Genomic DNA, 23,727 nt, shown 5'->3' with positions numbered 1-23,727 from the left:
TAGTAGATATAATGGTCATCCGAGTTAAATTCGCCCATTCCAGTCCACTTTAGTTCACTGATTCCTAAAATGTTGATGTTCACTCTTTCCATTTCCTGTTTGATCACTTTCAGTTTACCTTGATTCATGGACCTAAAAAGCAGAGGCATTACTTTGCCAGCAAAGGCCCATCTAGTTAAAGCTGTGGTTTTTCTAGTAGTCATGTATGGATATGAGAGTTGGACTGTGAAGAAAGCTGAGCGCCAAAGAATTGATGCTTTTGAACTGTGGTGTTGGAGAAGACTCTTGAGAGTCCCTTGGACTGCAAGGAGATGAAACCAGTCAATCCTAAAGGAAATCAATCCTGAATATTCATTGGAAGGGCTGATGCTGAAGCTGAAACTCCCAATACTTTGGCCACCTGATGTGAAGAATGGACTCATTTGAAAAGACCCTGATGCTGGTAAAGATTAAAGGCAGGAGGAGAAGAGGATCACAGAGGATGAAATTGTTGGATGGCATCACCGACTCGATGGACATGAGTTTGAATAAGCTCTGGGATTTGGCGATGGACAGGGAAGCCTGGTGTCCTGCAGTCCATGGGGTCGCAAAGAGTTGGACGCAACTGAACGACTGAACTGAACTGACAGTGGCTAGAGAACTGAAAGGGCCTAGAAACCTTCTCATGGAAGAAGAAATTATCCAGAACTGTGTATTTTAAATTTGAGTCTAAATGATAATGACTGAAGCTTAGTCTAAATCATCTCCAAATACTGGATGCAAAAGAGGCATAAGATCAATTTTGTCCAGGGTTCTTCTATAGATAACTCTGCAGAAATTAGAGAAATGTTAAAAAGTACATTCCTGGTCAATATTTAAGAGAAATTGTGAAAATCAAAGGAGACAGAACTGACAAGGTGATGACTCCCCTTCATCTGGCTTACTCAACTAGAGACAGTTTAGCAGGGATGTATTTTGTTTGCAAATATAGATTTTAAAAGAAATTTTTAAAAATACAGATATTATACCTTGTGTCAAACTTATTTTGAAAAGTAGATCTCTTATTTATTAGTCATGAGACTGTAGCTGACTTATTTATATCTTTTGTCATTTCGTCTACCTCATCTAGACTAGTGATAGCATCTTTCCTTCAGGGTTATATGGAAAAATCAATGTGATGATATATTGAAATCGCCCATGTTCCATAAATGCACTAAATCAGCTGCTAATAATTATTTAAAATTTTTATGGAAGGCTTCCAAAATTATTCACAGATAGATTTTAAAAAGCAAGAATATCACTTCAAGAAAATGAAACAACTTACATGTTTAAAATATAAAGGGGGACTTACCTTTGTAGTCCAGTGTTAAAGACGCCATGCTTCCAACGATGTTTATGATTTCCTTTTTCTACTTACTTTGGATTTAGTTTGCTCTTCTTTTTTTCTATTTTCTTAAGATGTACGTTTAACTTAGTAATTTGGTATCTTTCTTTGAACATAGATATTTACAGCTGAAAAGCCATGCTCAGAGGTCAGTCAATGATGAGTTGGAGGTTGTTTTTAAACACCTTGAGTATAAGACCTCACGTTTGGTCAGGGATGAGTGCCATTTTTCAAAGACATTTGAGTGGCATTGTTTCCAACTAGAAGTTTGCTAAATATCTAAATATCTGTGTATATATGTATATGTATATAATGTACATATGTACATGTACATATGTATATGTACATATACATATATGTATATATGTATATGTATATGTACATATACATATATGTATATATGTATATGTATATATAAAAATAATATGTATTTTTCTCTGTTTTTAAGTTTTTCTTTTTTATTACGGATTCTCTACTACAAATTTTCTACTATAGATTTCTCTCCATTAGGATTAGAATGTTTGTTTTCTATTTCTTGTGTTTGGGATGTGTTGAGTTTCTTGGATTTGTGGACTTACTGTTTTTACCAAATTTGAAAAAAATTCAGTCATTAATTTTTCAAATATTTTTTCTGATACTTCTCCCCTCTTCTTTGGGAATCTAAATAATATATAAAGTTGTCCAACTGAAGTTGTTAAACAGTTTACTGATGCTCTATTTATTTAAACATTTTTTCCTTTCCTTTCATTTTATATAGATTTTATTAGAACTTCAAATTTACTAATTGTATCTTCTTTGGTATCCAATACCGGTAAATCTATTCAGTGCATTTTTCATCTCTAGAAGTTTGATTTAACTGCTCTGTTTATTTTCCAGATGTCTATTCAACATGCTTAATCTTTTGTCTAGCTTCTTGAAATAAGGAATATAGTTAGAATAAATCTTTTAGTGTCCTTGTGTATAAAGTTAAAGTATATCATTTTGTGTCATTTCTTAGTCTGTTTCTAACAACTGATTTTCCTCCTTATTAGAGACAGCAACTTTCTGCTTCTTTGCAGTCCTGATAATTTTGTTTAGATTCTACACCTTGTAAATCATCTTTTTGGTTTCTGGAAGTCTCATATTCCTATAGATCATCCTAAGCTTTGTTCTGGGATACAGTTTAGTTACTTGGAAGTAACGTGATTATTTTGAAACTTGCATTAGAATTTGTTAAGCAGCACCAGGTACACCTTCATTCAGTCTGTGGCTACTTTGCCCTCTGCTGAGGCAATACTCTTCTGAGTCTTCTCTAGTTTTCTTTGGATTACACAATTTTCCACTCTGGTTGATGGAAGCACAAAATGTTCCCATCTTTGAGTTCCTGAAATTGTCCCATCTTCTCATGTTGGATTTCTTTTCCCAGTCTTGAGTAATTGCTTCATATGCATTTGCTGGTGAGTACTTGGTTAAAAATTTGAAAACTCTCTGTAAATCTCCAGAGTTTGCTTTTTTGAAACATCCTTCTTCATGGTACTCTGCCTTGTGAATTCTGTTTTCTGTGGTCTCCCTGAACCCTCAGCTCTGTTTCCTCAAGAAGGGAATTCTTAGGACTCTGACTAGGTTTCTCCAAGTATTCTGTGGCATGGATACAGACAGTCTCAAGGCAGTAAACTAGGGGCAGTTATGGGGTTCATTTAATTTGCTTTCTCTCTCTCAGGAATCATTATCCTGTTATACCTAATGGCCAATGTCTGAAAATCATTGTCTCATGTATTTTGTCTAGTTTTTGAATTGTGTCAGTTGGGAGGGTTAATCTGGTCTCTTTTACTTCATGTGGTCAGTCAAAAGTCCTGAAATTCATATTTACCCAGCAATCAGACTGATATTTTCCAAGGCAGAAAGTAGTTGATTTTGTTTTTGTACTTAGAATCTTAAAGTATTTCTTATTACTCTTTTCAGAAATAAAGCTCTGCATGATTTTTGGCCCTTTTGTGTTTAAACCTTAACTCATAAGTTTTCTTTTACTGATTATAATCTGGTCTTATTCCTCCTCTTTTCATTTCTCAAACATGCTGTGGATTTTGCATTTGTGCTTATTAGTCCATCCCCCAGAGGTGTATTTACTCCTTTCTTCACATGTGTAACCATTCTGTACCTTTAGCTTACTTATCATTTCCTTATTAGGGACTTTGCTGATAAAACTATCTGAAATAGGACCTCCAACATGTTATTCCATCATGTGATCCTGTAGCATGTCTAAAGGAGCTGTTAGTATCTTTTTATTTGTTTAATTTTTTCCATTCATTGTACTTAATAATTGTTAATTATTTGTTTGTTTAATATATTTTTTCACTAGAATGTAAACTCTACTGTCTCCTTACTACATAGTAGGCATACATTGGGCACTAGTGGTAAAGAAGTCCCTGCCAATGCAGGAGACAAGAGATGTGATTTTGATCCCTGAGTCAGGAAGATCCCCTGGAAGAGGGCATGGCAACCCTGAAGAATCCCAGGGATGGAAAAGTCTGGTGGGCTATGGTCCATCAGGTCACAAAGAGTTGGACACAACTGAAGCAACTTAGAAACAGCAGGCTTATATTAAATACCTGTTGAATACTGTTTATTCAGATAATAACTTTATCCCTATTTTGGTATATAATTTTGATAAATTTTATATTTATCTCTAGGAAAAATAAATTGTTAAGGAAACTGTGTTTATTTGTCTTAATATGTCTTTTATATGTTTACCATCATTTCTCTCTTCCATTTGCATAAGTAACAATTCTTCCCAACATTCGGTCCCCAATTCACATGCCACCTGCCTGATTTATCTCCATCAAAATAATTTCTCCTCTCTATGTACTGTGGTAATAATTGGCTATAGGATAGCCCTTTTCACTTTCTAAATTTTTTTTTTTGCATCTTCTAGTCTATTTCATGTGAACAACAACTGTTTACTATACACTTTTCTATTGCCTGCATTTTTGCAAATTTTTTTTGTGTTTAATTTTTTATTTAGTTGATTTAAAATATTATTATATTATCATAGAAACAGTACATGTACCTTTTAAGAAAAATAAATTCAGACAACCAAAAATAAATTTTTAAAAAAATCACAATTTCACTCCCTATAGATTACTACTGTAAATACCTTATTTTTTTAATTTATTTTAATTGGAGTCTAATTACTTTACAATATTGTAGTGGGTTTTGCCATACATTGACATGAATCAGCCATGGATTTACATGTGTTCCCCATGCTGAACCCCCCTCTCTGCTCCCTCCCCATCCCATCCCTCTGGGTCATCCCAGTGCACCAGCCCTGAGCACCCTGTCTCATGCATTGAACCTGGACTGGCGATCTGTTTCACATATGCTAATATACATGTTTTAATGCTATTCTCTCAGATCATCCCACTTTTGCCTTCTCCCACAGAATCCAAAAGACTGTTCCATACATCTGTGTCTCTTTTGCTGTCTCGCATATAAGGTTATCAGTACCATCTTTCTAAATTTCATATATATGTATTAGTATATTGTATATGTTACTGTATATGTTACTGTATCAGTGTTTTTCTTTCTGACTTACTTCACTCTGTATAATAGGCTCCAGTTTCATCCACCTCATTAGAACTGATTCAAATGTGTTCTTTTTAATGGCTGAGTAATATTCCATTGTGTATATGTACCACAACTTTCTTATCCATTCGTCTGCTGATGCACATTTAGGTTGCTCCCGTGTCCTGGCTATTATAAACAGTGTTGCGATGAACATTGGCTACACGTGTCTCTTTCAATTCTGGCACATTTTTGCAAATGTTTAGAATGATTATTTACATTTGTAGTATGCTTTCTAACTTATGCAGTGCTTTTAAATTTATTTTCTCATTTAGAGTAACAGAATTTTCTTTGGTGTTGATAGTGTATATTATTGCATACTGTAGGTTATGTCTTTTGGTATAACAGAATAACATTCAGTTCAGTTCAGTTCAGTTGCTCAGTCGTGTCCGACTCTTTGCAACCCCATGAATCGCAGCACGCCAGGCCTCCCTGTCCATCACCAATTCCCAGAGTTCACTCAGACTCACGTCCATCGAGTCAGTGATGCCATCCAACCATCTCATCCTCTGTCATCCCCTTCTCCTCCTGCCCCCAATCCCTCCCAGCATCACGTCTTTTCCAATGAGTCAACTCTTCGCATGAGGTGGCCAAAGTACTGGAGTTTCAGCTTTAGCATCATTCCTTCCAAAGAAATCCCAGGGCTGATCTCCTTCAGAATGGACTGGTTGGATCTCCTTGCAGTCCAAGGGACTCTCAAGAGTCTTCTCCAATACCACAGTTCAAAAGCATCAATTCTTCGGCGCTCAGCTTTCATCACAGTCCAACTCTCACATCCATGCATGACCACTATAAAAACCATAGCCTTGACTAGACGGCCCTTTGTTGGCAAAGTAATGTCTCGGCTTGTCAGTATGCTATCTAGATTGGTCATAACTTTCCTTCCAAGGAGTAAGCGTCTTTTAATTTCATGGCTGCAGTGATTTCATTATTCTACCCCAAATACCAGTAAGACCCGTATTGAGAAATAATGCAGGATCATGACCTGTGAGCATTCATGGACAAAACATCTCTCTCTCCTTAGTACCTTAATACTGAAATATTTTCTCTCTCTGTCCACAATACATGACATACTCACTGCCTAGAACAGAGTAGTGCATTAATTAAAAATAAAATTGGAACTCAATCATAGTTTTAGTTGGTATCTCTAATCTCTGGGAAAAAAACCAATACTATGTAAATTTGTAGCTACTAAAGGCAACAAAATTCAGAATATCTTGATTTCCAGTTACTTTCCATGATAGTTTTGATACTTTTATATAAATTGGACATAGTTTAGAATTATGATTTCTGCATTAGAAGGGAATTTGCAAGGTACTTAGACCTTTTTTTCTAATTCATCTTTTCTCTTGGATTTATTATCAATACTTATGTATACATTTGTATGTATATTGCTCTTCCTTGGAAACTTGAGAGAGATTTTGATAGGTTGAGGTCTTTGTTAGACTGAGAAATATCTTATAGAATGTCCTAATAACAATTTTATTTGACATTTTAACACTAGGTGCCGGGGTCCTGCCCCGGCTGATCCAGGGTATTCGAAGTGGGGATGGCGTCTGCAACCTATTTATTTAAATATTTTATCAAAGATATAAAGAGTAATAGGATGAGGATAGTTCAGTAGGAAAATTCAGTGGAGAAAAGAGGCAGAGTAGCTTGGTTTACACGGGAGACCAATAAAACTTCAAGACAAGAAGCTTGCACCACTTACGTAGGCCGCAGGCATCCTTCCGTTCTCCCGAAGGAGAGAAGACACTGAGGCCTCCCCGGTCGGATCTTAGAAGCCCAGGCATAATTAGTAAGCATGGTGGGTTCCGCGCTCCAGATGGAGACTCAACCAGAGTGAGAGAGAGAGCGACATGGGGAGACCAGTATTTTGAGAAACTGATCCCAATTCTTTATTTTCCGTGGTCTACTTTTATACACTGAGATGTCATGCAAAAGTCACGCGGGGCCAGCAGTCCTGACTTTTATCAAAGTCAGGTGCTTCATACAAATGTATACAGAGGTCTTAGGGGTGTTACATCATCTTCTGGCCAGAGGGGCCTACTGACAATTTATGACCCTCTCCTTGTGACAGCGGTCAGTCAACCAGGACACTTATTTCTCCAGGGGTGATTATTCTTAAAACAGATGCCACCCAAATAAAGTTACATTCCTATAGGGTGACGGTGTAGTGGGTTTTAGTTAAGGAAAGAATTTACTTAGCCTAAGGTCTAACGTGATTAATATCAAAGGTTAATACTTATTTCTTCTATATATTCATTAATGTGTGTAAGGGCAGGGGATGTGGAGACTTAGCAACAAACATTGGCTCAACAAATGAAAAACCCTTCACCAATACAATTTCTAATCAGCCCATTATACTAATAGTTTTCTAACTTTTCTAAGGAACCTGTTTTTAGAAGGTTTAAAGCATCTCGTGCCTCTCACGGTTGGGAGGCTGTGAGCAATCACATGTGGCCGGACAAGCCTGTCAGGCAGGCTAGAGAACCTTCAGAGGAGTTTGTAGGTTAAAACACTCTTATCACGTCCAGGAATTATTATTAACTGGAGCTGTAGGTTAACTCCTTCTCCAAAAGAGGTGGTGGGGGACAGCCCCCCGTAAAGTCAGAGATGTAGGTGAGAGCACAAAGTAGTAAAGTAGGCAGGCTCTGGTAATGGGGGTAGATGCTCGAGGAGTTCCAGGGGGACTCCTGAGGCTCGATCCCGCCTTTGCGTATGTCGAGCCTCCTTCCTCATGACCTTTGTCACGGGCGGAGTACCTCACTCTGGCCCCCAACAACTAGGGATAATTTTCTTCCTTGCATAGTCTTCAAAATATCTTTATTTAAATGAAGCAGCATTTATGTTCAGAGTTTGTCTAGGTTATTCCATAGACATTATTATGGGATTAGTCATCTTTTGTTAATATAATGCAAGTTGAACTAAATACTAGTATTTCATGTTGAAGTACAAAATTAAGTATAGATTATTTTTATACTCACTAAGATACTAGGATAGCATATTAAACAAATTTCCACTCAAGGCAATATCATTTATTTAAATTAAAAAAATGTAAACATGGCCTGCTTAAATGTTAATAGCTACTCAGTATGTTCCGTTAGAATTTAGCTTCAGGTGTTTCTGAATGAGAATGCCCTGCTCTTTTCTTGCTAAATATGTTTTTATTTATCCTAAAGTCCAGGAAATAGAAACTTCCTTACAAGGACACCTACTGTAGTTGTAGGTGAAGATGGTGGAAGCATGGATGAGAGAAGACAGTCACACTTCATTACTGAAAATAACTCATTACAACATATTTGGAAAGAAAATAGAAAAAAGTTTTCAAATGAAGATATGAACCAGCAAACCTCCAGCCTTCTATCAGATAACTGTGACTCTTTTATTAGTAAAAATATGATCAATTTATTAAACATAGACCAACAGAAGATAAAGGAAACCTTTGACAAGTATAGTTATGATAATACACGAGATACGTATGCAGTCATTGATTCTGATAAAAACCATTTCACGGATAGCCACATTAAAAGTATTTTTACAGATCTAGAGTTGGGTTTTAGTAATTCTACTTTTAAAATATCAAGTCATTCAGAAAAGTGTCAGCCAAACAAGATTTGCCAGAAAGAGTACAAGAATAATGAAAGAAATAATTTTAGTACATCTTTTGAGAAAGATTTTTATTCAGCCAGCTCTAATGAAAAAGGTTGGTGTTATATATGAAAATGTAATTATCTGTTGGATTTTTTTTTGTTTTTAGTTTTAATGAATATATGTGTGTGTATGTGTGTGTGTTTTGAGGAATCTGAAATTAAAAATAGGATGACATTATATGACATTGTGAACCAGTGCCATCCCTTCATATGTGTCATACTAAGGTTTTATTTCAATGCATACTTTTATTTTAAAGGAAAATTTGAAAATGATTACCAAGAGAAGATACACCAGGAAAAAATACAGAAATACCAAGTGAATCATATGTAAGTTTTTAGAAGAATCTGAAGAATGCCAGTTGTTGTCTAAAATAACGCACTTTGAAGGATACAAAGTGAAGTAGACATATTGCTGTCTTAGGGTGGGCAGACTGGACTCAGAAATCAATTGTCAGGGACTTCCCTGGTGGTCCAGTGGCTAAGATTCAATGCTCTCAATGCAGGAGGTCCAGATTCAATTCCTCCTCAGGGAACTAGATCCCACATACAACAACTAAGAGTTTGCTTGCTGCATCTAAAGACCTGGTGCAGCCAAATAAATATTTTTAAAAAAATCAGTTGTCAGAACCTTGATAATATCACCCTAGTTGATAATTTGGTCCTCATATTAACCAGTGCAAAAATATCTAAGTTGTAGTGTTCAGTCGCTCATTCGTGTCTCAACTCTTTGTGACCCCATGGACTGCAGCCCTCCAGGCTTCCCTGTCCGTCACCAACTCCCAGAGCTTACTTAGACTCCTGTCCATCGAGTCAGTGGTGCCATCCAACCATCTCATCCTCTGTCATCCCCTTCTCCTCCTGCCTTCAATCTTTACCAGCATCAGGGTCTTGTCTAGTGAGTCAGTTCTTCACATCATGTGGCCAAAGAATTGGAGTTTCAGCATCAGTCCTACCAATGAATATTCAGGACTGCTTTCCTTTAGGATAGACTGGTTGGATCTCCTCCTGGTGTTAGTTGTGTTGGTTAACTCCTCGTAGCGTTAGTTGATTTGAAAAAACTGATTGATGTGTTCAGCAAGTTTATTTACCCTCCATAATGTCAATTTATTAATTTATAATAAGAAATAGAAGGATGACATATATAGGAATGCTGACTGGCATGAGAAGCATATTTTCTACATTTTGGCAGCTCTCCATGGGAAATTTGCTTGGTTAATGTAGACTCAGAATTGAGGGAGTAATAGAAGTCAAAGGTTAATAGCATAAACAAGCATATCAACAATTTATAGGACTGATATTATAGATAATTAAAACGGTTCAGAATAAACAACTTTCTTGGAAATAGTTATGATTTATTTATTTATTATTTATTTTCAGTCTTGGTAATTGAAAATCATGAATTAGAATAGATTTTTATTTTGAGAATACTTTCTTAAGAAATATGTAAAATATCTATTAGTACAAAGAATATTAGATGCCATTTTTATGGGACTGGCACTAAATTAATTAAAAAAGAGATTCACCATTTATTTAACAAAATCAGCTTAGGTTCTTCATTGTAAAAACTTCCAAATATTCAGTCCCATGAATGAGAAATAGAATGTTAAAACTTGAATTTTAAAATATACTTTATGAAGATGATTTAGAATATGGCTCCCAACCCTATATGCAGATACTTATCACTTGAGGGTGTTTTTAAAATAGAAAATATCAAGTTTGGCCTACATATAGACTCCTTAAGATAGAGCTTGTGAATCCTTATTTTTAAAAACTTCCCTATAATCTAGAGAAGGAAATGGCAACCCACTCCACTATCCTTGCCTGGAGAATCCCATTGACAGAACAGCCTAGCAGGCTACAGTCCATGGGGTCGCAAAGAGTTGGACACGACTGAGTGACTTCACTTTCCCTTATAATTCTGACCTTTAATCAACTTTGGGTGTCATAATTTAGAACAGTAATTTCAGAGGGATTAAAGCACATTCTAATACTGTCTTATTTATAACCCTTAGAGATAATATCCCTTTGGAAGAATTGCATTCTGAGCAATCATGGGACTTTGGAGTTGGTGAGGTAAAGTACAGTCTTACATTTTCTTTCCAGTTAAGTGAGTTGTATTATCATGTCATATCTTAGTATTTGAAATTAATTTTGGTTAGCTCTTTCTGAAAAATTTCTGTTTAGGGTAACCTTTATGCATTTTTTTTTTACTTTGGGAAAATTATTGCTTGGATCTAGAAATAAAATTAACAACATTTTAGAAACTGTAATGTGCCTTATTTCAAACCAATATAGATGAATTTAAAGTTCTTTCTGTAAGTCCTGTAAAATTTATTCCAGGATGAAATTTCTTTACAGGTTTAAATGTGCTACAGGTGAATATAGTTATATATTTAAGAATACTGAAACTTATATAAACATTGGTTACTTAAGTCATAATACCTGCTCATTAAAAGGGTGTATGAATCATTCATTCACGAAAGAATACACGTTCTATTCAAGAGTGCATGGAACATTCTCTAGGATAGACCATATACTAAGACATGAAACCAGCCTCAATAAATGTAACAGGATAGTAATTATTAATATTCCAAACATCTTTTCATGACACAACATTACAAATTGAGAAATCACAGAAAGAATGATGAGAAAACATGATTATATTTAGACTGAAACATGTGCTTAATATAATACAGGGAGTCCAGCCTGGTGCTCTGTGATGACCTAGAGGGGTGGGATGAGGGAGTGGGAGGAAAACTCTTGTGAGGGGTGGGTGGCATGGCTGATTTACATGGTTGCACTAAAGAAATTAACATAAAATTGTAAAGCAACTATCCTTCAATTAAAATTTTTTTTAAATGTGCTACTAAAGAACCAATGAGCTGATGGTGAAATCAAAAAGAAAATAAGAAATTAGCTTGACATAAATGACAATGAAAAAATAACCTCCAGAGCTTCTACTGTAGCAGCTTGGGATCAGACCCTGCCCCTGACATGGCAGTGATGGCCACTGAGCTGAGAGGAAGTCCTGCTTCAGAGAGGAAGTCCAGGCACTAGAACCCTGAGCAGGCTCTAGTGTTTCTGTCTTTAGCATCACCCCCTTCCAAGGTGATCACTACCAGCACAACCTGAAGAAAGACATGCCTAGAATCCACATCAATCCAGTCATCCCACCAAAGACATTGGGCACATGCAGTCTGCATACGGATGCTCCCACATAAGAAATACCCCTTCAAGACCACACTAGGCAAATATTTCACCTAAATTCATAGAGGCATAGAAAGTTAAATACAAAGGCAGAGAAACTATTCTCAATTGGAAGAGCAAGAGAAAGCCTCTGAAAAACTAATGAAACAAACAATTTACCAGATAAATAATTCAAAACACCAGTAATAAAACTGTTAACTGAATTAGGGAAAATAATCTACCTAAACATTGGTCACTTTAACAAGGATCTAGAAAATATTAAAAAATGCAATACAAAAAGATAATTCAGTATCTGAGATTAGAAAAAACAGACTAGAAGGAATGAATAGCAGACTAAATGATGGAGAATGCATAAATGATCTGGAATTTAGTATAATGGAAATCACTAAATCAGAACAACAGAAAGACAAATGAAGAAAAATGAATGTAATCTATGAGATCTCTAGTATAACGTTAAGGGTGTCAACATTCACATCATAGGGCTGCCAGGAGAGGAGAGAGAGTAGGTTAATAAAAATGTATATGAAGATACTATGGCTGAAAAATCCCCAAAACTAAAGAAGGAAATAGATGTTCAGGGACAGGAAGCAAAGAGGGTTCCAAATAAGATGAACTCAAACAGACCCATAGTAAGACATATAATTAAAATGTCAGTTCTAAGAGGGAAATTTACAGCAATACAGGACTTCATCAAGAAGCAAGAAAAATTTCAAAAAGAAACCAAAACCTACCACCTAAAACAATGTTCAAACTACCATACAGTTGCATTCATGTCACATACTAGCAAAGTAATGCTCAAAATCCTTCAAGCTAGGCTTCAGCAGTAGGTGAACTTAGAACTTCCAGTTGTATAAGCTGCATTTAGAAAAGGCAAAGGAACCAGGGATCAAATTGCCAGCATTCGCTAGATCACAGAGAAGGCAAGGGAATTCCAGAAAAACATCTGCTTCAGTGAGTACACTAAAGCCTTTGACTGTAGTTCACAATCAACTGTGGAAAATTCTTAAAGGGATGGGAATATCAGACCATTTAATCTGCCTCCTGGGAAACCTGTATGCAGGTCAAGAAGCAACAATTAGAGCCAGACATGGAACAACGGACTGGTTCCAAATTGGAAAGGAGTACATCAAGGCTGTATATTGTCACCCTGCTTATTTAACTATATGCAGAGTACATCACGCGAAATGCCGGGCTGGATGAAGCACAAGCTGGAATGAAAATTACCGGGGAAATACCAATAACCTCAGATACGCAGATGACACCACCCTTATGGCAGAAAGTGAAGAACTAAAGAGCCTCTTGATGAAAGTGAAAGAGGAGAGTGAAAAAGTTGGCTTAAAACTCAGCATTCAGAAAACTAAGATCATGGCACTGAACTGGACTGAAAAGTTTGTGGTGAAAAACCTGGTGCTGGTCTTATGAGGCTTCCCTTTTACATAACAAGTTGTTTTTCTCTTGCTGCTTTTAAGATTCTCTCCTTGTTTTTAACTTTTGATAAGTTAATGTCTTTATGAGTCTCTTTGGATTCATCTTTATTGGAACTGTATTGTCTTCTAGTATTTGGAAGGATGTTTCCTTTCCCATGTTAGGGAAGGTATTGGCTATTTTTTTTCAAATCATTTTTCTGCCGTTTTTAATTCTTCTGTTCTTTTTTGGACTCCTGTAATGTGAATATTGGTCCACTTGATAGTGTCCCATAAGTCCTTTACTGCATTTTTGTATTTTCACTCTTTTTCATTCCTTTATCTTTTTTTGATACTCTGATTGGATAGGTTCCTTTCCCTATTTTCAGTCTTCTGATCATTTCTTCATCTTAATCTGGTCTTCTGTTGAAGCTTTCTATTGTATTTTTAGGCCCAGTTATTGTATTCTTAGGCTCTGATTTCTGTTTGGTATTTTCCTTTATTTTATGTTTCTTTGTTGAAATTCTCACTTTGTTCACGTGTTGATGTCCTGACCTCAGTGATCAATTATTTTGACTGTTATTTTGTAAGGTATAAGGTAAATCAGTTACCTCCATTTCAATAAGGTGTTTTTCTAAGGTTTTATCTTTTTCTTTCATCTGGAAAATATTCTTCTGTTTCTTCATTTTCCTAACACTCTGTTGGTTTTCATGCATTAGATAAGAAGGTCGCCTCTCATAGTCTGGAAAGAGTGGCTTCATGTAAGTGATGATCACTGTGTTTCAACCTTGCCCTAGGTCTTGGTTGTCTGTCAAATCTTTGTGATTGTCCAAGCATCTTAGTTTACTTTAAGTGGCTCCTAGTTGTGGGTATGCCAGAACCTGCCAGTCAAAATATAGGTTTAGTCTGATTTGAAGCTGGACCCTCAGCCAATAGCTTATAAGGTATGTAAATATACTTCTTTCATGAGAAGACTTTGAGATGTGGATTTCTGTCTGTCCCATCTATACTGAGACCTGGTGTGATAACCAGTTGAGAGTTTTTATTTGTTTGCTACCACCCTATCGAACAAAGAAACAATTCTCAAACACCCTGTCGAACCCTGGGGAGGAAATGGCAACCCACTGCAGTATTCTTGCCTGGAAAATCTCATGGACAGAGGAGGCTAGCAGGCTATAGTCCATGGGTTTGCAAGAGTTGGACATGACTTAGTGACTACACCAACAACTAACAACCTGTTAAACCTGTGAACACTAAGCCACACAGGCCACTGGAGCCAGATATCAAGAGACGTGTCCTTTGGGCAGCAGCCTCAAAAGTCAGGGTACCAGATGTGTGCTACCAGTGTCAACTGAAAAAAAAAAAATCACATCCTGAAAGTTGAATTATGTTTTTTGTGTTTTTTTGGATTTTTTTTTTGAGCAGGCATACTAGGGTCTTTTGCCCAGGGGACAGTCTCTCAGATAGCTCCAAGGAACTGTTCCTTCAGGCTAAGGGAGGAGCCAGAATATACAGGTGTTTTTACAAAAGCAGCAAACAGCCAGCACTAAAGGATCATTAAAGAAAAACCAGATATCTCAAGTTATTGAATATAGTACTTTTCTATGTGTGAGAAGAAGCAAGTGCTGGGCTTCTTAAAATAATTTCTTTGATATATACCTTAACTATCTAAGTCCAGTATCCTGTTTTCTCATCCTGAATCCCATCAGGGTGCACCCATAGGTGGAGGGGGCAGAGGAGGCTGTACTAGCTGATGTCTTGATGGCTGCAACATCCTTTGTTTAGTGATATGGCAGTAACATTCATTGTGACAGCTTAGAATCTGGCAGAAGGAAAGGGCAAAGGTGGCACCTGCTGAGTTCTGTAGTCTTTGAAAAGTATTTCAGTATGCCTTTAAAAGTGTGTCAAATAAGAATCCTGTCCCTGAGGCAGAAGATTTAAGATAAACAGGTAGGCCTCTTTCACAGAAAGATTTGAGGGTATGTTTCAGTCTGCTGCCTCTGTGCTGTGCTCTGAGGGGAATGACTATCTGAGACCTATTTCTCCATTTGTTACAGTGCTACAGGACCTCTGAGTATAAGATTCATTGGCTACCAGATCCAGGCAGACAAAGGATGGAAACCACAAAAGCTAGGGTACCAGCTATGTGTATAATCTCATCTCTGGGAGATACTGGTGACCTAGATCAAAGCAGAAGGAGCATGAAGATAATGCCTAGACTCTCAGGTCCCTGGAAAGAATTACAGCCTGCCCTTAGATGTGTTTAATCAGAAGCCTTCCGTTAAGGCCACATCTATGAAGATAAACTAATAGGCTTCTTTCACAGAAAGATTGAGTGTGTCAGTGGGCTGCCTATACTCTAAGCCCTAGAGAGTAGTCACATGGAGCTTGTGTAAACCCTTTGAGAACTGGATCTCATGGACACAGACTTTACTGGCTTCCAAAGCTTGATATTTAGGAGGGTCATCTCTCAGTAATCAAATATAAGGTTCAAACCATTAGCTCTTAATGAAGACACTTTCAGTTGTAGGTTTCTTCCTGATTGTGGGTTGCTGCACCTGGGGTGAGGTTTATGGTATCTCAGAGTAATCTAAGATTGATCTCAGCCTGTTCTACCTGCCTCAATGTGAGGGTTTTTTTTTTTTTTTTTTTTTTCTCATCTAGCCAATACGTTTACATTTCCCCAATTTGGCTCTTAGCTAGTTGTTTCTTTCAGATGGGTATATCTTTCCTTTTCTCCTTTGCTTTTTGCTTCTCTTCCTTCCTCAGCTACTTGTAAGGCATACTCAGACAACCATTTTGCATTTTTGCACTTCTTTTTCTTGGGGACAGACTTGATCACTGCCTCCTGTACAAAGTCATGAACCTCCATCCATGTTTCTTCAGGCACTCGGTCTACCAGATCTAATCTCTTGAATCTGTCACTTCCAATGTATAATCATAAGGGATTTGATTAAGTTCGTACATTAATGATATAGTGGTTTTCCCTACTTCCTTCATTTAAGTCTGAATTTTGCAATAAAGGAGTCCTGATCTGAGCCACAGTCAGCTCTTGGTCTTGTTTTTGCTGACTCTATAGAGCTTCTCCATCTTTAGCAGCAAAGAATATAATCAATTGGATTTTGGTTTTCACCATCTGGTGAAGTCCATGTGTAGGGTCATCTCTTGTGTTGTTGAAAGAGGGTGTTTGCTATGACCCGTACGTTGTTTTGGCAAAACTCTGTTAGCCTTTGACGTGCTTCATTTGGTACACCAAGGCCAAACTTGCCTGTACCTCCAGGTAGCTCTTGACTTCCTACTTTTTTGTTCTAGTCCCTATGATGAAAAGGACGTCTTTCTTTTGGTGTTAGTTCTAGAAGAAGAGCAAGGAGAGAGAAGAAAACCTTCCTAAGTGATCAGTGCAAAGAAATAGAGGAAAACAGTAGAATGGGAAAAATTAGAGATCTCGTCAAGAAAATTAGAGATATCAAGGGAACATTTCATGCAAAGATAGGCACAATAAAGGACAGAAATGGTATGGACCTAACATAAACAGAAGCTGTTAAGAGGTGGCAAGAATACACAGAAGAACTATACAAAAATGATCTGAATGACCCAGATAACCACGATGGTTTGATCACTCACCTAGAGCTCCACATCCTGGAATGCGAAGTCGAGTGGGCCTTAGGAAGCATCACTATGAACAAAGCTAGTGAAGGTGATGGAATTCCACTTGAGCTATTTCAAATCCTAAAAGATGATGCTGTGAAAGTGCAGCACTCAACAAGCCAACAAATTTGGAAAACTCAGCAGCGGCCATAAGACTGGAAAAGGTCAGTTTTCATTCCAGTCCCAAAGAAAGGCAATGCCAAAGAATGCTCAAACTACCACACAGCTGCACTCTTCTCACACACTAGCAAAGTAATGCTCAAATTTTTCCAAGCCAGGTTTCAACAGTATGTGAACTGGGAACTTCCAGATGTTCAAGCTGGTTTTAGAGAAGGCAGAGGAACCAGAGATCAAATTGCCAACATCCGCTGGATCATCGAAAAAGCAAGAGAGTTCCAGAAAAACATCTACTTCTGCTTTATTGACTATGCCAAAGCCTTTGACTGTGTGGATCACAACAAACTGTGGAAAATTCTGAAAGAGATGGGAATACCAGACCGCCTCACCTGCTTCCTGAGAAATCCGTATGCAGGTCAAGAGGCAAAAATTAGAACCAGACATGGAACAACCAACTGTTTCCAAATTGGGAAAGGAGTACATCAGGTTGTATATTGTCACTCTTGATTATTTAACTTACATGCAGAGAACATCATGTGAAATGCTGGGCTGAATAAAGCACCAGATGAAATCAAGGTTTCTGGGAGGAATATCAGTAACCTCAGGTACACAGATGACACCACTCTTACGGCAGACAGCAAAGAAAAGCTAAAGAGCCTCTTGATGAAAGTGAAAGAGGAAAATGAAAATGTTGGTTAAAACACAACATTCAAAAAACAAAGATCATTGCATCCAGTCCCATCACTTCATAGCCAAAAGATGGGGTAACAATGGAAATAGTGTGAGATTTTATTTTCTTGGGCTCCAAAATCACTGCAGATGATGACTGCAGCCATGAAATTAAAAGATGCTTGCTCTTTGGATGAAAATATGCTGTCTAGATTGGTCATAGCTATACATCCAAGGAGCAAGCATCTTTTAATTTCATGGCTACAGTCACCATCTGCAGTGATTTTGGAGCCCAAGAAAATAAAATTCAGAGGCATCACTTTGCCAGGGCATGCCTGATAGCTCAGTTGGTAAAGAATCCGCCTGCAATGCAGGAGACCCTGATTCGATTCCTGGGTTGGGAAGATCCACTGGAGAAGGGATAGGCTACCCACTCTAGTATTCTTGGGCTCCTCTTGTGGCTCAGCTAGTAAAGAATCTTCCTGCAATGTGGGATACCTGGGTTCAATCCCTAGATTAGAAAGATCCCCTGGAGAAGGGAAAGGCTACCCACTCCAGTGATCTGGCCTGGAGAATTCCATGGACTGTATAGTCCATGGGGCTGCAAAGAGTCAGACATGACTGAACGATTTTCACACATTCACTCACTTTGCCGACAAAGGTCCGTATATTCAAAGCTATGGATTTTCCAGTAATCATGTATGTATGTGAGAGTTGGACTATAAAGAAAGCTGAGCGCCAAAGAATTTATGCTTTTGAACTGTCATGTTGGAGAAGACTCTTGAGAGTCCCTTGGACTATATGGAGATCAAACCAATCAATCCTAAAGGAAATCAGTCCTGAATATTCATTGGAATGACGGATGCTGAAGCGGAAACTCCAATACCATGGCCACCTTATGTGAAGAACTGACTCACTGGAAAAGACCCTGATGCTGGGAAAGATTGAAGGCAGGAGGGGAAGGGGATAACAGAAGATGAGATGGTTGGATGGCATCACCAACTTGATGGACATGAATTTGAGTAAGCTCTGGGAGTAGGTGATGGACAGGGAAGACAGGCGTGCTGCAGTCCATGGGGTCGCAGAGAGTCAAATACAACTAAGCAACTGAACTGAAGTAGTTGTTTCTTTGGCGGGGGTAGGGGAATGAGGGGGTGGGGCTGGAAGAAATTGTTCTGTATGTAGCTTAGATTCAGTGTGTCCATGGAAGGAAGTTCAGGATCCTCCTGCATTGCCATTTTAACTGCAGCCTATGAAATTTTGAAATAGTGGAGGAATACAGTTTAAATATGTTTGTTTAAAATGGGAAGTTAATCACTAGAGAAATGGAGACAGATGGAAGAATGTCAGAATGTAAAAGAGTGGGAATGTCACAGTAGAACAAGGTGGGAAAAAAGTGAAATAACACTTCTACATAAACAGTAAACATAAAATTTAAGGAATGAATCCTGCTTAGCAATTAATATATTAAATTTTATTAAAAGGCTGATTTTTCTTACCAAGATTCAAGGAATATCAAATTGAAAAGAAAAAAATCTACATATTTTTAGGAAACATGTAGAACATAATACAAGTTAAAAATAAAAAGACAGGAAAAGATATATATATATATATGAAGGAAATTGTAGTAAGGCAAGGACAGTATAAATGCACTAAAATGCCCATTTGGAAAAGAGAAGAGGAGACAGAAACTTATTGATCTGTACCAATTATGAAATCCTTCTGGGCAGACATTGTGAACACTTGCTAAACTGGAGGATGGGGGAAATTCCTTGAATAATTAAGTGTTTTGTTTTGTTTTTCTATTTGGTCTGATCTTCTTTTTCTGTTATTCTCTATCAAAATATCTGAAGTTTGTATAGGAGTATATGCCTACTCTTGGGTCTCTAGCTTTTTCAGCTTGTAGGTTTCTGGTGCACATTTGCAGCTTGAATGTGTTAAGAACTGAATATACAAGACTTTTTAAAATGGTTGAATAATAGGGTTAGAGAAGAGGCTGTGCTAAAGTTATTCAGGACCCTGAGCTGGTAGGGAGTCTGCTGTCTTTAACTAGTAAGCGTCCATGTTTGCACTGTATGTTGATATCAGAGGGGAAAGAAAATGGAGGATTATGAAGAAAAATGTTATAGCCGAGACTGGTAGTGGTGTGCATCACTTTTGCCCATGACCAGAACTTAAATAGCTCATTCTAATCAACTCCAGGAAGGCTAAGAAATGAAGTTTAGCTGTATGCCTAAGACAAACAGGTTCAGTGAGCAGCTAGACAGTTTCTCTTTTATACTACCTATCCATCTAAAAAACTATATCCTGCCAACAGAGAATGTTTATTTTCTATAAGTCCATGGTACATTTACAAACATAATTCATATAGTAAGCCATAAAAAACTGTAAGATCCTCATCTTTGAAAAGATTCATAGCCACATTCTCTAATAAAAATTCATTTAAGTAGAGATGAATAGCAACAACAAAAGGTGCTTAACTTCCCCTCTTGTTGTTGCTATTCAGTTACTAAGTCATGTCCAACTCTTTAGCGACCCCATGGACTGTAGCCTGCCTGGCTCCTCTGTCCATGGGATTTCCTAGGCAAGAATACTGAAGTCGGTTGCCATTTTCTTCTCCAGAGGATCTTCCTGACCCAGGGATTGAACCCTTGTCTCTTGCCTTGAAGGTGATTTTTTTTACCACTGAGCCATCAGGGAAGCCCTAAATTCACTTACCTTGTTGGAAATTAAGAAATACTGGGGGTTTAACAAAGAAAAAGAAAAAAAAAATGCAAATGCAAATTACATAGAAACTGATGAAAATCAAAACCAGTGGTATATTCTACAGAAAATTTATACCTTTAAGAGCTTTTATTATTTAAAAAAAAAAATCTGAAATTAAATGAACTGATATCCAACTTAAGAAATTAAAAAGAGAGTAATGGAATAGATATCCAAATTGCTTTAACATCTTTGTCTTTTTTCAACTGCATTTACTAAGATTAGCCAAAGTCTCTCCTTTTTGTCAGTAATTTATTTCCTGGCAAATGTCTGTTCTGTTGCTTTCTGTTTCTAAACCAATTTAAATTTTGTTTCAATTACTGTTCATCACAGGTAAATTTTTCTTTGCAGTTTTATAATCATCTTTGTTCAATTAAAGTAGTATGAAAGACGAGTGCTATAAGTTGAATTGGCGTGGTTAAAAGGTAGCTATAAGTAGATATTATGGTATATACTTGGGAGCTGTTAAAATTTTGTTTTTCTTCTAGATTCTGATAGAAGGAGGAATGTGTTCTTTGAAAGACGGGACAACATCTACTAAGAAAACCTGTCAGTATAACTATAAGTGAATTTTATTCTTTTAAAAATAACATTTTAACAGAAATCAGTTAAATTTTGAATCTTTTTTTTTTTTTTAATTTGGATGTTCCAGAATTAGTTGTAGCACACAGGCTCTTTTAGTGTGGCATGTGGTATCTAGTTCCCTGACCAAACCCAGAACCCCTGCACTGAGTTTGGACTCAGTCACTGGACCACCAAGGAGAAATCCCCATAAATCAGTTAAACTTTAAGTTTTATTTTTTTCTTAGAGTTTTGCCAGCAAATGTATTTTATAAGTATCTTGGAATATATTGCATAATTGGCCCCTTAAAATTAACTTCATCTTTTATAAAATGTTATACAAGATGAGTATGTATAATATATATGTACTGCTTAGTGAATGATTTTAAAAAAAGATACCTTTTTATTCCCTTGTTTGTTGTTTAAGAAGTAATACATAATACTTTTGAATACCTTCTCCGTTGTATTTCCTATCCTGCCCTCTAGAGGTAACTATTACCCTGCATTTGGTTTTTGTGATAGCACATGTAGACTTTTCCGATTGCTTGGTTTGGAGCTTTCTATGACAAATTGAGACAAGATCTCTATATTTTTCTGTAACTTACTTTTGTGTGTGTGTGTTCACCTTGAAATATGTTTTGAGATTCAATCACAATGACACTTGTGTGTTCACCTAGAAATATGTTTTGAGATTCAATCACACTGACTTGTGACTTTAATACATTTCATCATTTATTTTCTGCTATGCAGCCTTCTATTGTATGAATGTAACACAATTTATACATCTTTTGGCAATGATTATTTAAGTTGTTTTGAATATTTTGCTATGATAAACAATGCTACTTTAGCAAATCTTGACACTTCTTCTGGCACACATATATAAAAAATTCTTCTAGGATTTATTTCTAGAAGTAGAATTGGCTACTTCATATAATATGCACTCTGCTGTGCTTAGTCACTCAGTCATGTCCAGCTGTCTGCAATCCTATGGACTGTAGCCTGTCAGGCTCTTATGTCCATGGGGATTCTCCAGGCAAGAATACTGGAGTGGGTTGTCATGCCTCCTCCTGGGGATCTTCCCAACCCAGCGATTGAACCCAGGTCTCCCACATTGCAGGGGGATTCTTTACTGTCTGAGCCACCAGGGAAGCCCAGGAATACTGGAGTGGGTAACCTATCCCTTCTCAATGGGATCTTCCGACCCAGGAATTGAACCAGGGTCTCCTGCTTTGCAGGTGGATTCTTTACCAGCTAAGCTACCAGGAAAGCCCAAAATAAAGCCTTAAAGTGTATAAATGCGCATAAATATGTGTCTTGTTTCCCTGCCCTTCTCACTCTAAATGTAATGTAGAATATCTTAATACAGTGTGTTTTATACATAAATTAAATGGATTTGTTTAATAAATTTTCTGTAGATTTCCTTATATTAGTATTAGGTATTTATTAATCCTTTATTTATGCCCATTCAGTAATCCATTATGTGGATGATCTATAGTTTACTCAGACAGTGCCCTGTTGGTGGGCATTTGAATTGATTTTGGTATCTCATTTTTACAATGTTCAGTGAACAACTTTGAGCACATATTTCTTAATTGTAGAAGGGCATTTTCAGGATAATTTCTAGAAATGGGATTGCTGAATGAAAGAGGAGATACATTGTGGAGTTTTTGTGGCTTTTTTTTTTTTTTTGATAGTTATTGCCAAAATCTGTTTTTGATAGAGATTGCTGAATTCCCCATTGCATCATTTTGCAGTCCTATCATAAATATGATTTTTATTCCACAGCCTCACTAATAGTGATTGTAGTCCAACTTAGGAATTTTTGTGAATCTTATAAAAATAGAGAGATGGAAGTTTCAGTTTGTACTTCCTTTTCTTGAGTGAAGTTGAGCATCTTTTAAAAATGTGTAATGGTTATTTGTGATTTTTTTCTGTGAACATCATTTGTGTCCTTAGGAGCATTGAGTTTTTACATGTTTTTCTTGATATTTAAGCATTCTTTATATATTAAAGAGATTTAGGTCTTTGTGATGTGTCGCAAATATTTTCACCTAGTTTATTATTAATTTTTTGATTTGTTTGTTTTTACTTTGTTTATGGTATCTCCTGCTTTGCAAAAGGCTGAACATTTTTTATGTAGTTAGTATTAGCAATTTTATCTTTTATACATTTGGATTTAATTAGAAAGACTCATCACACTACCTGGTTACAAATGAATTCACTTATGTTTTCTTCTAGTATTGGTATGATATTGTATTTTTTTACATTGAGAATTTATCCTGATTTAGGAGTTTATCCTGATTCAAGTTTTTAAAAATGCATCTTTCCCCTAGGTACTTATAATACTACCTTCTTGTGTCAATTTTCCATATATACTTTAGTCTGTTCTAGGGCTTTCTTTATGATTCCATTGAGCTTTCCTATTTCACATGTGCTGATATCACATTATTTTTATTATAATTACTTTATACTATGAAGGAAATGGCAACCCACTCCAGTATTCTTGCTGGGAAATCCCATGGACAGAAGAGCCTAGGGGGCTACAGTCCATGGGGTTGCAAAAGAATCAGACACAACTTAGCAATTAAACAGCCACAACAATGTTTAATTTCCAAGAGTTACACCTCCTTTGTGCTTTTTAAAGATTTTTCTGGTTAGTTTTTTTATTATTTTTATATATAACTTTAAAATCAACTGTGTAACTCCAAGGAAAAGGGTTTTCTTGGGGGAAAAGAGACCACAT

At 36.8% G+C, this 23,727-nt stretch overlaps 1 protein-coding gene across 5 annotated transcripts in view; it reads left to right on the top strand.

The window, feature by feature from the left end:
• REDIC1 (regulator of DNA class I crossover intermediates 1) overlaps window positions 1-23,727 on the top strand; it is an 84,166-nt gene that overhangs the window by 46,217 nt on the left and 14,222 nt on the right. For 3 of the 5 annotated variants that reach the window (XM_086399926.1, XM_086399927.1, XM_086399929.1), the window contains 4 exons: window positions 8,146-8,669; window positions 8,874-8,943; window positions 10,629-10,689; window positions 20,912-20,972. The exons of 1 other annotated variant lie outside the window; for it this stretch is intronic. In XM_086399926.1, the coding sequence (XP_086256052.1) occupies window positions 8,146-8,669; window positions 8,874-8,943; window positions 10,629-10,689; window positions 20,912-20,972 (716 nt within the window). The remainder of the gene's footprint in view (window positions 1-8,145; window positions 8,670-8,873; window positions 8,944-10,628; window positions 10,690-20,911; window positions 20,973-23,727) is intronic. One more of the 5 variants, XM_086399928.1, reaches the window with a different exon arrangement.

Source organism: Bos grunniens, chromosome 5, assembly GCF_055505025.1.
Source record: "Bos grunniens cultivar Pamir isolate PY7600 chromosome 5, Bosgru_T2T1.0, whole genome shotgun sequence".
Taxonomy (NCBI): Eukaryota; Metazoa; Chordata; class Mammalia; order Artiodactyla; family Bovidae; genus Bos; species Bos grunniens.
The sequence above is the reverse complement of the archived record's forward strand: the minus strand, read 5'-3'. Positions and strand labels throughout refer to the sequence as shown.